The 12,140-nt window shown below is 40.0% G+C and overlaps 2 protein-coding genes across 3 annotated transcripts; both read left to right on the forward strand.

The window, feature by feature from the left end:
• ethe1 (ETHE1 persulfide dioxygenase) lies at window positions 1–2,581 on the forward strand. The gene is made up of 7 exons (XM_053843576.1): window positions 1–266; window positions 817–961; window positions 1,270–1,418; window positions 1,564–1,693; window positions 1,945–2,034; window positions 2,216–2,332; window positions 2,410–2,581. Exons 1-7 carry the CDS (start codon window positions 57–59, stop codon window positions 2,454–2,456), a joined length of 888 nt encoding a protein of 295 aa, XP_053699551.1. The 5' UTR covers window positions 1–56; the 3' UTR covers window positions 2,457–2,581.
• An 884-nt stretch (window positions 2,582–3,465) lies between these two features.
• LOC128772135 (persulfide dioxygenase ETHE1, mitochondrial-like) lies at window positions 3,466–10,669 on the forward strand. Of its 2 annotated transcripts, none has more exons than XM_053888238.1 (7): window positions 3,466–3,594; window positions 8,551–8,695; window positions 9,204–9,352; window positions 9,417–9,546; window positions 9,656–9,745; window positions 9,879–9,995; window positions 10,062–10,667. In XM_053888238.1, exons 3-7 carry the CDS (start codon window positions 9,248–9,250, stop codon window positions 10,100–10,102), a joined length of 483 nt encoding a protein of 160 aa, XP_053744213.1. In that variant the 5' UTR covers window positions 3,466–3,594; window positions 8,551–8,695; window positions 9,204–9,247; the 3' UTR covers window positions 10,103–10,667. The 2 variants fall into 2 exon arrangements, with proteins under 2 accessions (XP_053744213.1, XP_053744212.1); XM_053888237.1 differs by lacking the exon at window positions 3,466–3,594 and adding an exon at window positions 7,062–7,398 and having other exon boundaries at window positions 10,062–10,669.
• The last annotated feature ends 1,471 nt before the right edge of the window (window positions 10,670–12,140 follow it).

The raw sequence follows: 12,140 nt of genomic DNA on the forward strand, positions 1-12,140 counted from the left end.
GCGGTGGAGTCAGTCACGACGCTAGGCTCTCACAGGTCGTTAGCTCAGGAGACGCAATGTGTTCGAGGATACCTTCCGTCAAACCAGACCCTCGATCTTTGACTCTGCTGCTTCGTCTTGGGAGCAACACTGAGGGCTCGGGACTCACCGGCGCCGCTCGTTGGGCAGCCCGCCCCGACATGAGGACACAGCGAACACCGCTGACAGCTGTCGCCAGATCTTACTGCACCAGGAAACCGACCAACAACAAACCGCTCTTTAGACAGGTGATGCATCCTTTTAAACACGAGCATTCATATCCTGTTATTAATGAAGTAGTAGAATGAAGGTACGTTAACACCCGGAACTGAGCGATAGCCATTAGCTTAAACCACAACAGGTTTTCTAACAGAGAAAAACAGTTGGAAATACAGTCGATGTCCGTCACGTTCTCAAATGTTAATCATTCATACGGTACTTTCTTATCGTATCACTTTTAAATTCAGTGAAAAGGAGGTTGTGCTTTACGATATTTAATTCTATTCAAGACAGTCCATTTCTCCTCATTTTAAGAAAATATCTTGAGTTTCATTTATGGCCTTTGCCTTGTAATTTATTAAATACTTTAATCTCAGTTTCAACATCCTTCCACTCATTCATTTTTTTCACTTTCTACCAAGAGTTCACTTCTCTGAATGACCATAGTACTTTAATAAAATGTGTTGTATTGTCATGCTTTAAAGTCAAGATCATGCAGCTGTGACTTATCTTTCCTGTACGTGCAGAATTAATCTCTATGACAGAGCAATTCTTGATCTTCTTCTGCTTTCCCATCAGCTTTTTGAATCAGCGAGCAGCACCTACACCTATTTGGTGGCTGACCCTGACACCAAGGAGGCAGTTCTCATCGACTCCGTGCTGGAAACGCTCAGTAGAGATGTGAAACTTATCAAGCAACTCGGCCTTCGTCTGAAAGTGGCAGGTAGATCATGTTAATAAACATATTAAGCACAGTCTAAAAGTTTGCTTGGTCAAAAGAGCAATGCTATTGACAACTTCATTCATAAGCAATTATTAAGAACATTGATTTAAAGTCAGTATGTGTTCACGGTAAAATGAACATTGCATTCTCAATAAGTGCATCTACATTATACACTGGTGTTAAGTTGAATCCTAAATTTCTTCCTTTATTTTTATGTATTTAGTTGTTGTTTTTTTTTACAAATAAGGAACATTTATTTTTTATTCATGGCGTATTTTGCAAGCTATTGAACTTTTTTGTTTTGTCAGTGAACACCCACTGCCATGCAGACCACATCACCAGCACTGGGCGAATGAAGAAACATCTGCCTGGGTTGAAAAGTGCCATCTCCAAATTCAGTGGTGCAAGTGCAGACATTTTACTTTCAGAGGGAGACAAGATCGCCTTTGGCAAACATGTGGGTTGCTGTATTTTAAATGAACCAGCCATTCCGATAATCTTTTGTACTATTTTATTTCTAGTTTGATTATTTTTAAAATATTTTTCAACTTCACATTTATATTTTTTTCTTTCTCAAGTTTACTTACTTGTCCTTTCTTTAGCATTTGTCGGTGTGGGAAACACCAGGACACACAGATGGTTGTCTGACGTTTGTACTGGGGGATAAGAGCATGGCATTCACCGGAGATGCCTTGCTCATCAGGGGCTGCGGCAGGACGGACTTTCAACAAGGTATGTATAAAACCAGATTACAGTTTTCCAACATTCTAACATAACTTTTATCAAAAAAACCTTAGTTAGTTAGAAGCTTGTCTTGCAGAGGAAGCAAGGTTTGATATGGTTGTAAATAAAGGAGACAGTGACTTATTAAAAACCCATGTATAAACTTGCGTTTAAAGCCTTTCAAACAGCATGCAATTGTAACTTACGAACGCTAGATGGCAGCATTTTACTGACTTCATCATCCTGGTTTTCTCTTTCAGGCTGCCCTGCAACACTTCACAACTCTGTTCATCAGAAAATCTTCTCACTGCCTGACCTGTGCCGCGTCTACCCTGCACATGACTATGAAGGTTGGTTTACTGTGTAAATCAAAGTTCATATGTTCATATCCAGTCCAGAACAAAAGCAGCAAAGTTGAGAGAAGTCTGGTGACAAAGAAGCAGAATCTATCAGTACTAAACACTACAGCGTGTATTGTAAACTGCACAGTGTGTTGCACAGTTCTTACAAGCTTATATCATACTCCATTAGGTCAAACGGTGTCTACTGTTGGTGAGGAGCGCAAGTTCAATCCACGCTTCACTAAGAGCCGGGAGGAGTTTGTCGACATCATGAATAATCTAAATCTTCCGAAGCCAGAAAAGATTGGTAAAAAACAGATATTGACGTCTTGAGGAAGTTTGTCACGTGTTTACATCTTACACATTTGTGTCTTTGTGTTTCAGATATTGCTGTGCCTGCTAATCTCGCCTGTGGAGTGCATGGATTATAAATTGGCGTCTGTGCAACAAAAAAAAAAAAAAAGAAAGAAAGAAAGAAAACACACTTTATTGAGCAATATATTGTCATTTGTTTGGCATGTCAGAAAAGATGCAGCTGGTTTCTGCCGATATTCACTTGAATATGTAGGATTTAATAAATAATGCTAATGTTTTGAAGCTTGACCAGTTTATTATTCATGATTCGTTTGTGTTGGTTCTTGCTTATAGACATATTTTTGTACGCCTATTTATTCTGTTAAGTTCTTGTGCTTCAGTAATAATAATAATAATAATAAAAAACCTTTTATGGAACTCAGGCTAAATGTTGGCGAGAATAAATTCATCAACATGACATCTTCTGTGACCATGTTCCTATAGACATAGACATATAGAAGGGTGTGTTATTTGCATAGACCTGATGAAAAAGCACTGCTGTGTCTTCACGTTACAGATCACCAGTACCACCAGTCCAACTGGTGGCCCCATCTCCTATGTAGAGCAAATAAAATGAGCTGTCGTCAAAAGGTCAACTTAGTCTCCATAAAGCTTGAGAATGCAAATCATCAAAACAATCAGAATAATACACAAAAAAATATTTACAAAAAAAAAATCGATTGAGATAAATAAAATGACATAATTTAGTTATTATAAATTTACTATTTATAGCAAAACCACGAGGCAGTAATGTTTAAGAATATCGTCATTCTAATGGAACCGTTAAAAATAACGTTTCACTTTCAATGAACTGTGTGGTGTTAATTGTTCTCCTCGAGTTTAATAAAAAAAAAAACTTGGTAACACATTACCATTAAACGTTAAAATGGAACGGTGTCTGAAACAACCAACGTTTGTTTGGATCAGTTTACGTTCTCGGCTCCTCCTTTTCCCTCCTCCTCTCCTGCAGCCCGGTCTCTTCTCACCTGTTGACACCAAGCAGCTCCTCACCTTTCTGCACAAAGGCTTTAAGAGTCAAGCCAGAACTGAGTCTGCACTCGCCAGGAAGGACCGAGGTAACATCTATAACCCAATGATTGAACCGGAACAAGTTGTAAAACTCCTCGATTGATGGGACCCTTCACCTCACCGTCTTTGTTTTGACTGCTGCAGTTACGGATCAACGCTAGCTACATTCAACTGTCAGACGTTGAGGTAAGATTTGTGCCGCTATTTATTGAACAAGTTTTGAATCTCATGTAAGTACTGACCCACAATCCAATTTCTCAATAATGAAAACATGTTACTCAGTGGTGGGTGGTTGAAGCTTGTGCAGTTACATCATTCCACCTCTAGATGTCGCCGTGAGTTTATTCCACATCTCCACCGCACCTCTACTATTAGGAATAGGAATAGCCTTTATTTGTCATTGTACCACAAGTAGTAACAACGAAATTGAACTCCCGTCCGACACGACATAACAAGACATAACAGGGAGGACAGAAGTAGCGATCACAGTAAGAGTAGAGAACACAAGGAGGAGGGAGAAAAAAAGCAACTCCCAAACTAGGCTCCTGTGAGTGGGGGCGCAGTGTGGGTATCGGAAAAAAACACCTCAGCACACGAGCACATCGAAGACACAACAACAGAACTCAAGGACTGCACATATCGGAGGGGGGAGGCAGTTGGGATGGGAGGACTCCCAGTGCAGATGAGGGAAGCCGCTGCCATTCAAGGCGCCGCCATTCTTTCTGCGCTGAGAGGGAGGGAGGCACAGTGGGGGCCAAAGAAGGCATTGAAAACAAGGGTGAAGTGTCAGTGATGGGAATTACACACTTGCCCATCGTCGAATTGGTTGAATTGGCAAGTCAGCCTGCCTCATTCAGGTACAGCTAGGGAAACTCCGCACCGTAATGTCGGCGGACCGTAACGTACGTCTTGCCAACTGTTTTTTTTCTTCTCTTATTATCGAATTGTAAATGTATTTGCCAAGTTATATTACGTTTCGAAAATATAGCTGCCTCGCAGAATAGCTGGTGGCGTTCGGGGAGTGAAATCCTTTGGTAGCTCTCAGTTCTCTCCAGGCTGTGAATGCATCTATGTTGACTCTTGTCAGAGATCTTGCTCTGTGGGTTTCACGCTTTCTCTTCGTGGATTCCTCACTACGAACTCTTGCTTTTGCCACGGTGTAAATTGAACTCAGCTCGCTGCCCGAGGTAGCCCTGCCCCTTTGCCATAAAAAGTTGCGTATGGGGTGGAGATGGGGCTGTGACGCCACTCTCAGAACACGCCTCAGGCGGCCCGCCAGGGGACAGTTACATACTCCAAGGGAGCGTTTAACAGAGAGCTGGAGGGTCTGACTCCGGGACTTTGGACTGTTCAAAATGAAACCTGTCATCTCTGGAAATCTGAAAATAATCTATTTATGTCCAAATAATACATATTGCCGCTTTAAACTCAGAACGTTACCATGTTCTTATTCGTCCAGGAATGAAACAGCTCACCCTAGTGGTAGTAAGGTAGAAGGCAACTTTAATTCAGCTGCCAATTTAAACAATTTTAAAAAATGTTACTGTTCGTCCTTTAATACACTGGAGCTTTCAAAGAGGGCACTTTGATAGGAAAATCACATTAGAAATGCATCCCCGACACTGTAGACTTCAACAGTGTATGAAATGAAGCTATTCATTTTGTTAAACTATGCTTTCTAAAAACGCAAAGAAACTCGAATTGAATAAAAGCTGATAACTGACATCAGCAGTCCAATTGCTATTTCTATGTACCTGTGTATATTTTTAATCGTCAGTTAAATGAAAGTTGAAATCTATCTTTCTATCACTTGGGGAGCTGTGTAATTCCTGTCGATACGACCTGATGCGAAAGAAGAGTGAGGTAAGTTTGAAACGCAGAATTTATGAGTTTGAGACTAAAACACATCAAACCTGCCTAAATTACAGGTTTTCACTCTGTAAGCTGCCCATAGTTCTGTCCGCAGTCAGTGCAAAACTTTCAAGGGAAATTGTACTTTTTTCATTATTCATAACGATTTAAAGTCCTTTTTAGGCTTTTTTTTAGGTATTTATTTCCTTATTTTCTTTTTTCTTCATCTTGAATTGGATTATTTGAATGATTAACGCTATTTCTTGACCCACATTTTACCTAATGAATCTGATATATAAGCCAAGATTTTTAGCACTTAAAAAAAAACTTCCATTATTTAGTATTGATAATATTTCAATCCATACAGAGTGAAAATAATGAAGTACAATATAATGATGTACAATATTCAAACATATGAGGGGCCAAAAATGACACTAAATGTGTATTTTTTTTAATTCACGCACAAGTACATACACAAATAAAAATATATAGTTATGAAATGATTACTGTTTTATTTCAGGATTTATTTATACACACATTCATTGTCAGCTAACCACTGCTTCGTCCTGTTCAGGGTTGCGGGGAGATTATCCCAGCAGTCATTGGGCGAGAGGCAGGAATACACCCAGGACAGGGCACACACACGCACACCTAGGGGCATGTGAACCTAGTGAGCATGTCTTCGGGCTGTGGGAGGAAACCAGAGAACCTGGAGAAAACCCACATGCACACAAGGAGAACATGCAAAGTCCATGCAAGGTCCTTTATTATTTAATTTTTGGTCCCTCAAACAAACTTGAAGTTACATTTAATGTTTTTTGTCTTTTAACTTGATGATTTACAATATCACTGTATATAATGTGGAAAAAAGTAATTGCCCACCGCTGTAAAGTAAACAAGGGTCAAAAATGGTGGTACTTCATGTTCATGATCTTGCTTTTCTGTCCGAGTACAATTGAGATGATTATGTAAGCATCAGACTGAAATAAACATCTACTACTTTTACGATCGCCATTGCAACATTTAGTCATTCACTCTTATAATGAATATACAGTGGTGGGAAAAAGTCTCAGGCAACCCATGCCTTCTACTCTGTGCTAATGGCAGCAATATTAAAAATTCATGGTGGGATGGTTAATGCATTTATTTTGATCAGTTTTGAACATATTCTCTGTTTACTTTGATACTGACAATGTGGAGAACTGACAAATGTAGTTTTGTCGTTTTTTTCTTGTGTACAATAATAAAAGGCCGTCTAATCCCCAGAATATAATTTCTATTTGTTTTGTGTTGGTGTAATACAGCCTCACCTGTTGATACACTAAATATTATTTGAAGATTTTTCATGAGAGTGTCGATTGTGGCTACTTTTTCCACTTGTGAATAAGTCAGCACTGTCAACAACACACCTTTTTGACTGCCTGTATGAGGAGGAACTTGGCGGTGGAACTGGACAAGCCTGTCATCATGAGGGGAGAGGGCACTTTATGGTCTTTTATCATCACCCGGTTTATCTTTATATGGTTTTTATGTTGTTCTCACCGTGGCTTATGTAGACCACATCTCGTGTTGGGTTGTTATGTTGCACTTCTGTTTTGTTAATATTTACTTTACATTTTGTATTTTATTTTAATTCAGTTTGCTGTTCGTGTTGTTCATTATGCATTCATTTTTTTTGACTATTTTTTTATTTCAGTCCACAATATGACGAGATAGCCATTTGCATTGTCAATTCTGCTTGTCATAAAACGACAAAAAAATATCTTTTGTTCTCCGCTCGTGACGTCGGTGAAGCCTGGTCGTCTGTCACGTACTTTGGGTGTAATGTGTAACAGACAGAGGTTATCTTGGCAACTTTGCGGGAAGTTGCTGGCATTACTATCGTGGACATTCAGCAGTGCAGCAGCACAGCACCACACTAAGGCCACTATGTGTTCGAGGATATCATCCATCAAACCAGCGCATCGATGTTTGACTCAGCTGCTTCGCCTTAGGAGCCACACCGAGGGCTCGAGAGCGACTGTAGCCGCTGCATGGGGAGCCTACCTCGGCTTGAGGACTCAGCGAACACCGCTCTCAGCTGTCACCAGGCCTTACTGCACCAGAATGTCAACAAACGACAAACTTCTCTTTAGACAGGTGATGCATTCTCTTTAAAATGACCATTCATCTTCTTTGAGCCATTATAGTGTTAAAGTCGGAGAATAGTGGTTGAGGTTTTCCCCTAGTAGTAGCTTAGCAACCGTTAGCCGTTAGCCGACCTCTGCAAACACAACTGATTTTGTGCCACTAAACTTGCCCTGTAAACTGGCGAGATTCTGTCGCAAAAGACGTTTTAAGGCGTAACTCGGAATGTACACGTAATGTATATTAAAACGTATGAAATTATAGATTATTCCCCCATCATTCAATCCTATATGTGAGTTTTTGCTGACAAAAATAGTTTTTGTATTTTTATATAATGCAATTAATGTGATTCCAATTTGTGCACACACTGAACATTATTTTGTTATAGAATACAATATTTTGCCATTTGATGATAAATGTAACATTGTAAGCAACTGTAGCATTTCCTTCTCTTTCTTGCAATGGTGCAAAAGCTTTAGCATGTCATTGAATTGTACGACATGTTCAAAACTGCAATGTTCAGAACCTATCATTTGCGTTGTTGCGGTATTTTGCGTGTGTTCACTGTATCACAGAGCAGTATTAACAGGTATGAGGGCATTTATTTGCCTGCTGCTTTAGGTGTTGCCTTGTAATGAAGGTATAAGCTCTATCTTCACAGGCAAGTGTGTTATTAAACACCACTTATGGCAATCTCACTTTCCAGTCTCTAACTGGATGCTTACATTCATCCACAAGGGGAACACCATTATATGATAATGTAACGCTACTATTAGGTCACATAACCACAGCTATTCACTTCCCTTACTCACAACTTGGGTTACTTTTTGTGTTTCCCAATGTGACTGTGATCTGACGTTACAAAAGTTCACACCGAGTGAATCTCATCTAGATAAGATAACACGTTATTCGTCCCACTATGGTCAGCGTAACCCTTACCCCACACCACTGTCTTTTGTTTATTCCACGCGCTCCCTTCCGTGTCCGGATATGACCTGAGAGTGCAAACATATTTCATTTGAATCCCTAATGTGTCAACATGCAAGACGGCTGACTTCACTGTCACTTTGATCGCACCAAAGTAATCTTGACTTGTTATTCAATGGGGTGAGAATGTGTTGAGCACTGCAATAAAGTGATATCATTTATCCATTTCCCCATCAGCTTTTTGAAAAAGAGAGCAGCACCTACACCTACCTGCTGGCTGACACCGACACCAAGGAGGCAGTTCTGATCGACCCAGTCCTGGAAACACTCACCAGAGACCTGAAAATTATCAGTGAACTCGGGCTTCATCTGAAAGTCGCAGGTATATGATTTATGTTGATAGTATAGACATGTTTAAGTGTTTAAAAATATATTCTTCAAATGATTGTCATTCCCGGAGGAGTTTGTTTTGTTATTAAATGGTATTGTTCAGTCACAATGAAATTGACACTACAGATTGTATTATTGATTTACTGGTGTTTAAAATACAGTCCAGTTGTTGCACAAAACGTTTCAGTAATAGACATATTTATTCAGTACAAGCATGCGATTTGTATTAATGCCAATACTGAACATTCGTGATGGGTTGTTGAGGTTTCATGACACAGTATTAAAGGGTAGTTGAGGTTTCATGACACAGTATTAAAGGGTAGATGAGGTTTCATGAAACTGTGCTGTTATTTTCAGAGGCCACCAGGTGGCACTGTCTGCTGTAATGTGTCCAAGAGGGCCACCTACTGGCCTCTGAAAATTAGGAAAGTGTTTCATGCAATACATGATACCTAATCTACCCACCACTACTCTGTATAAAATGTATTTTCTTCAACCAGTGAACACCCACTGCCATGCAGACCACATCACCAGCACTGGGCTAATGAAGAAACATCTGTCTGGGTTGAAAAGTGCCATCTCCAAATTCAGTGGTGCCAGTGCAGACATTTTACTTTCAGAGGGAGACAAGATCGCCTTTGGCAAACATGTGGGTAGCTGTATTTTAAATTGCCTTGCTGTTTTATTTCAATTTTGCTTCAATTTTTCTTTAGCACTTGTCAGTGCGGGAAACACCAGGACACACAGATGGTTGTCTGACGTTTGTACTGGGGGATAAGAGCATGGCATTCACCGGAGATGCCTTGCTCATCAGGGGCTGCGGCAGGACGGACTTTCAACAAGGTGCAGTTCTAAAAACGTTTTCAAGCCCGTCAAACATTATGCAATTCTAACTTGTGAACACTAGATGGCAGCATTTTACTGACTTCTTGATCCTGGTTTTCTCTCTCAGGCTGCCCTGAAAGACTTTTCAACTCCGTTCATCAGAAAATCTTCTCACTGCCTGAGCAGTGCCTTCTCTACCCTGCACATGACTACCAAGGTTAGATTAATACTTTTTACATAGAAGCGAAGTTCAGATCCAATTTGTGAAAGTAAAATGTACAGTGTAATATGTACTATATATATTACACCGTTCTTAGTAACTCAAACTCTCACATACCTCACTCCACTAGGTCAAACGGTGTCTACTGTTGGTGAGGAGCGCAAGTTCAACCCACGCTTGACCAAGAGCCTCAAGGAGTTTGTCGACATCATGAATAATCTAAATCTTCCGAAGCCGGCAAAGATTGGTATTACATTTATGGCCTACTTGCAGCAATTCCTACGGCGCTAACACATTTGTGTCTCTGTTTCAGATATCGCTGTGCCTGCTAATCTGGTCTGTGGACTACATTAAGAGTATGGTGGTGTGTGAGCGGTGTCTTAAAAATCCACTTTTAATTCTGCACCAAAGAAACGCACTTTACTGCGCGATTTATTTTCCGTCTTTCCTTTCACATTTTAATGTATTTCTCAAAAGGTTCCCTGGTTTCTGCCTTTTGATTGAAAGCTACTGACAAAATCGTGTTGTTTATCTATGCTGCCGTTTGTTCTAAACGGGAACTTTACTTAAAGAATCGTTCCGATAACAAAGTTTCATTCAGGTTGTGGTTTAGTATGCAGGACGGCTTTGCTTCGGACAATTGAGTTCATCCACTCGGTCTTTCCAGTGGTTCCGGACTCCTTCAGCCAAGGTCTTGCACATACACTCTCAAAGAGGACTCAGCTTGTGTGTGAAGATCACCTTTTATATTCGCATCTAGAATCAGTCAAAGCTGTGCTTGAATGTCAGTGACATTAAATCCATCAACCCATCATCGCTCATCGTGTATTCCTTCAGACGGGTTATAAACAAGGGTGTGTCATTTGCACAATAATACATGATGAAAAGCACCACAGTGTCTGTCTACTGTTCAACTGCTCACAAGTACCACCAGTAAAACTGGTTGCTTAGGAGTGTCTTTCAGCCACATGTCCCACATAGAGAAAATTAAATGAGCTCCAGTCAAAAGGTCAATGTATCCCTTTGTTTGTTTGTTAAAACAGTCCTTGGTATTATTCAAGTTGAGAGATGCAATATACAACAACAGTGGAGTAGATTTAATATAAAAATAATTATGAAACATGAAGCTGTTGAATATGAATTTTGAAATGATGTTTCGCTTTGGCCCTTACTATCTTTAGCATTTAGTAAATAAGTGATAAAACCTGTGGAATCCAGTAGCGTTTCAAGTTTAACATAACACAAGTTTCTTCAACATGCGGTTCATTTCACAACTAAAACACAAGCTGGCCATGAACACAACATGCATCCTTGCTATCTGTGCTAACTACAAAAGCGCTGACGCATAATATGAAATGAAAACACCACCAAATGTCCCAAGTAGCTTCATTAAATTCAGCTTTGCGGTCGCTAATCCCGGTTCCCAAGAAAAACAAACAGTGAAGACATGACCTGCTTGGCTGAAAGTGGTCTGACCCAATTCTTCTCTGACACTCGTGTTTGCTTTTAATTGTTGTGATAATACTGAAGAATTGATGAAAGGGAGTTTATCTTTATCACACATTAGGTGTTACAGCGCGCTGTCCACTTGTTTTCAAAAGAGGTGTGTGGGATCGTGTCATGTGAGAGAAGTAAACCATCCATGGAAGAAACACTTAACATACCCATTCGCTGTTGCTGCTGGACGGTGCCAGCTGTCCTTTCACCGGGTGTGTATCGCACATCTGCCAGTCTGCTTTCAGCTTCTCCTTACACACTGTGCCACCAAGAACCTGCTGCCCGTTCACACCCACCACATGTCAAGGGAAAGAATCTATTACACGATCAGCTCATTCACAGTTAAAAGAGCTGTAAAGAGGCCAGCAAGGGTGTTTTATCTCTCGCTGTGGGGCCACAGATTTGCTGAATAGGCCTTAAAAAAACTCTTGACTGGACGTACTGAGCTTGCTCTTTTCTTCTGTGGAGTTTTGAGATAGTCTATTATGTTATTACTGAAGTGTTTTTCATCAGTGTTCCACATCCATGCGCCAAGCTTCAGTCATTTTCACTATAATAACAGTGTTTTAAACTGCTCCATGGGGATGTGGTCTGACTGTTTTTTTTTTGTTTTTTTTTTGTATATTTCCTTACTCAATTTAAAAGAGAAAAATATGGAGTACATGATTCATCTTCATCTAATTTTTCATCCTGATTTACAGTTAATGTCTATTATACAGCGTAAAGAGCATTTTACATTAATAAAAAAAATAAATGCAGAAACAGATTTAATTTGTTTGCCAGGTCAAAACTTAGATTTATTTTACAATAATTTGCTGTTGCAACTGATAACTATCATGACACGAGTCCGCATTGTCAGATCCGCGTCCCATTTCAGCGCAGCGTTTTACTCGGA

This window comes from Synchiropus splendidus, chromosome 15, assembly GCF_027744825.2.
Source record: "Synchiropus splendidus isolate RoL2022-P1 chromosome 15, RoL_Sspl_1.0, whole genome shotgun sequence".
Taxonomy (NCBI): domain Eukaryota; kingdom Metazoa; phylum Chordata; class Actinopteri; order Syngnathiformes; family Callionymidae; genus Synchiropus; species Synchiropus splendidus.

Coding starts and splice junctions, on each gene's coding strand:
- ethe1 (XM_053843576.1), top strand. CDS start 57: ATGTGTTCGAGGATACCTTCCGTCAAACCAGACCCTCGATCTTTGACT. Junction 267..816: donor ACAAACCGCTCTTTAGACAG/GTGATGCATCCT, acceptor CTTTCCCATCAG/CTTTTTGAATCAGCGAGCAG. Junction 1,419..1,563: donor AGATCGCCTTTGGCAAACAT/GTGGGTTGCTGT, acceptor TCCTTTCTTTAG/CATTTGTCGGTGTGGGAAAC.
- LOC128772135 (XM_053888237.1), top strand. CDS start 7,084: ATGTGTAACAGACAGAGGTTATCTTGGCAACTTTGCGGGAAGTTGCTG. Junction 7,399..8,550: donor ACAAACTTCTCTTTAGACAG/GTGATGCATTCT, acceptor TTTCCCCATCAG/CTTTTTGAAAAAGAGAGCAG. Junction 9,547..9,655: donor CAGGACGGACTTTCAACAAG/GTGCAGTTCTAA, acceptor TTTCTCTCTCAG/GCTGCCCTGAAAGACTTTTC.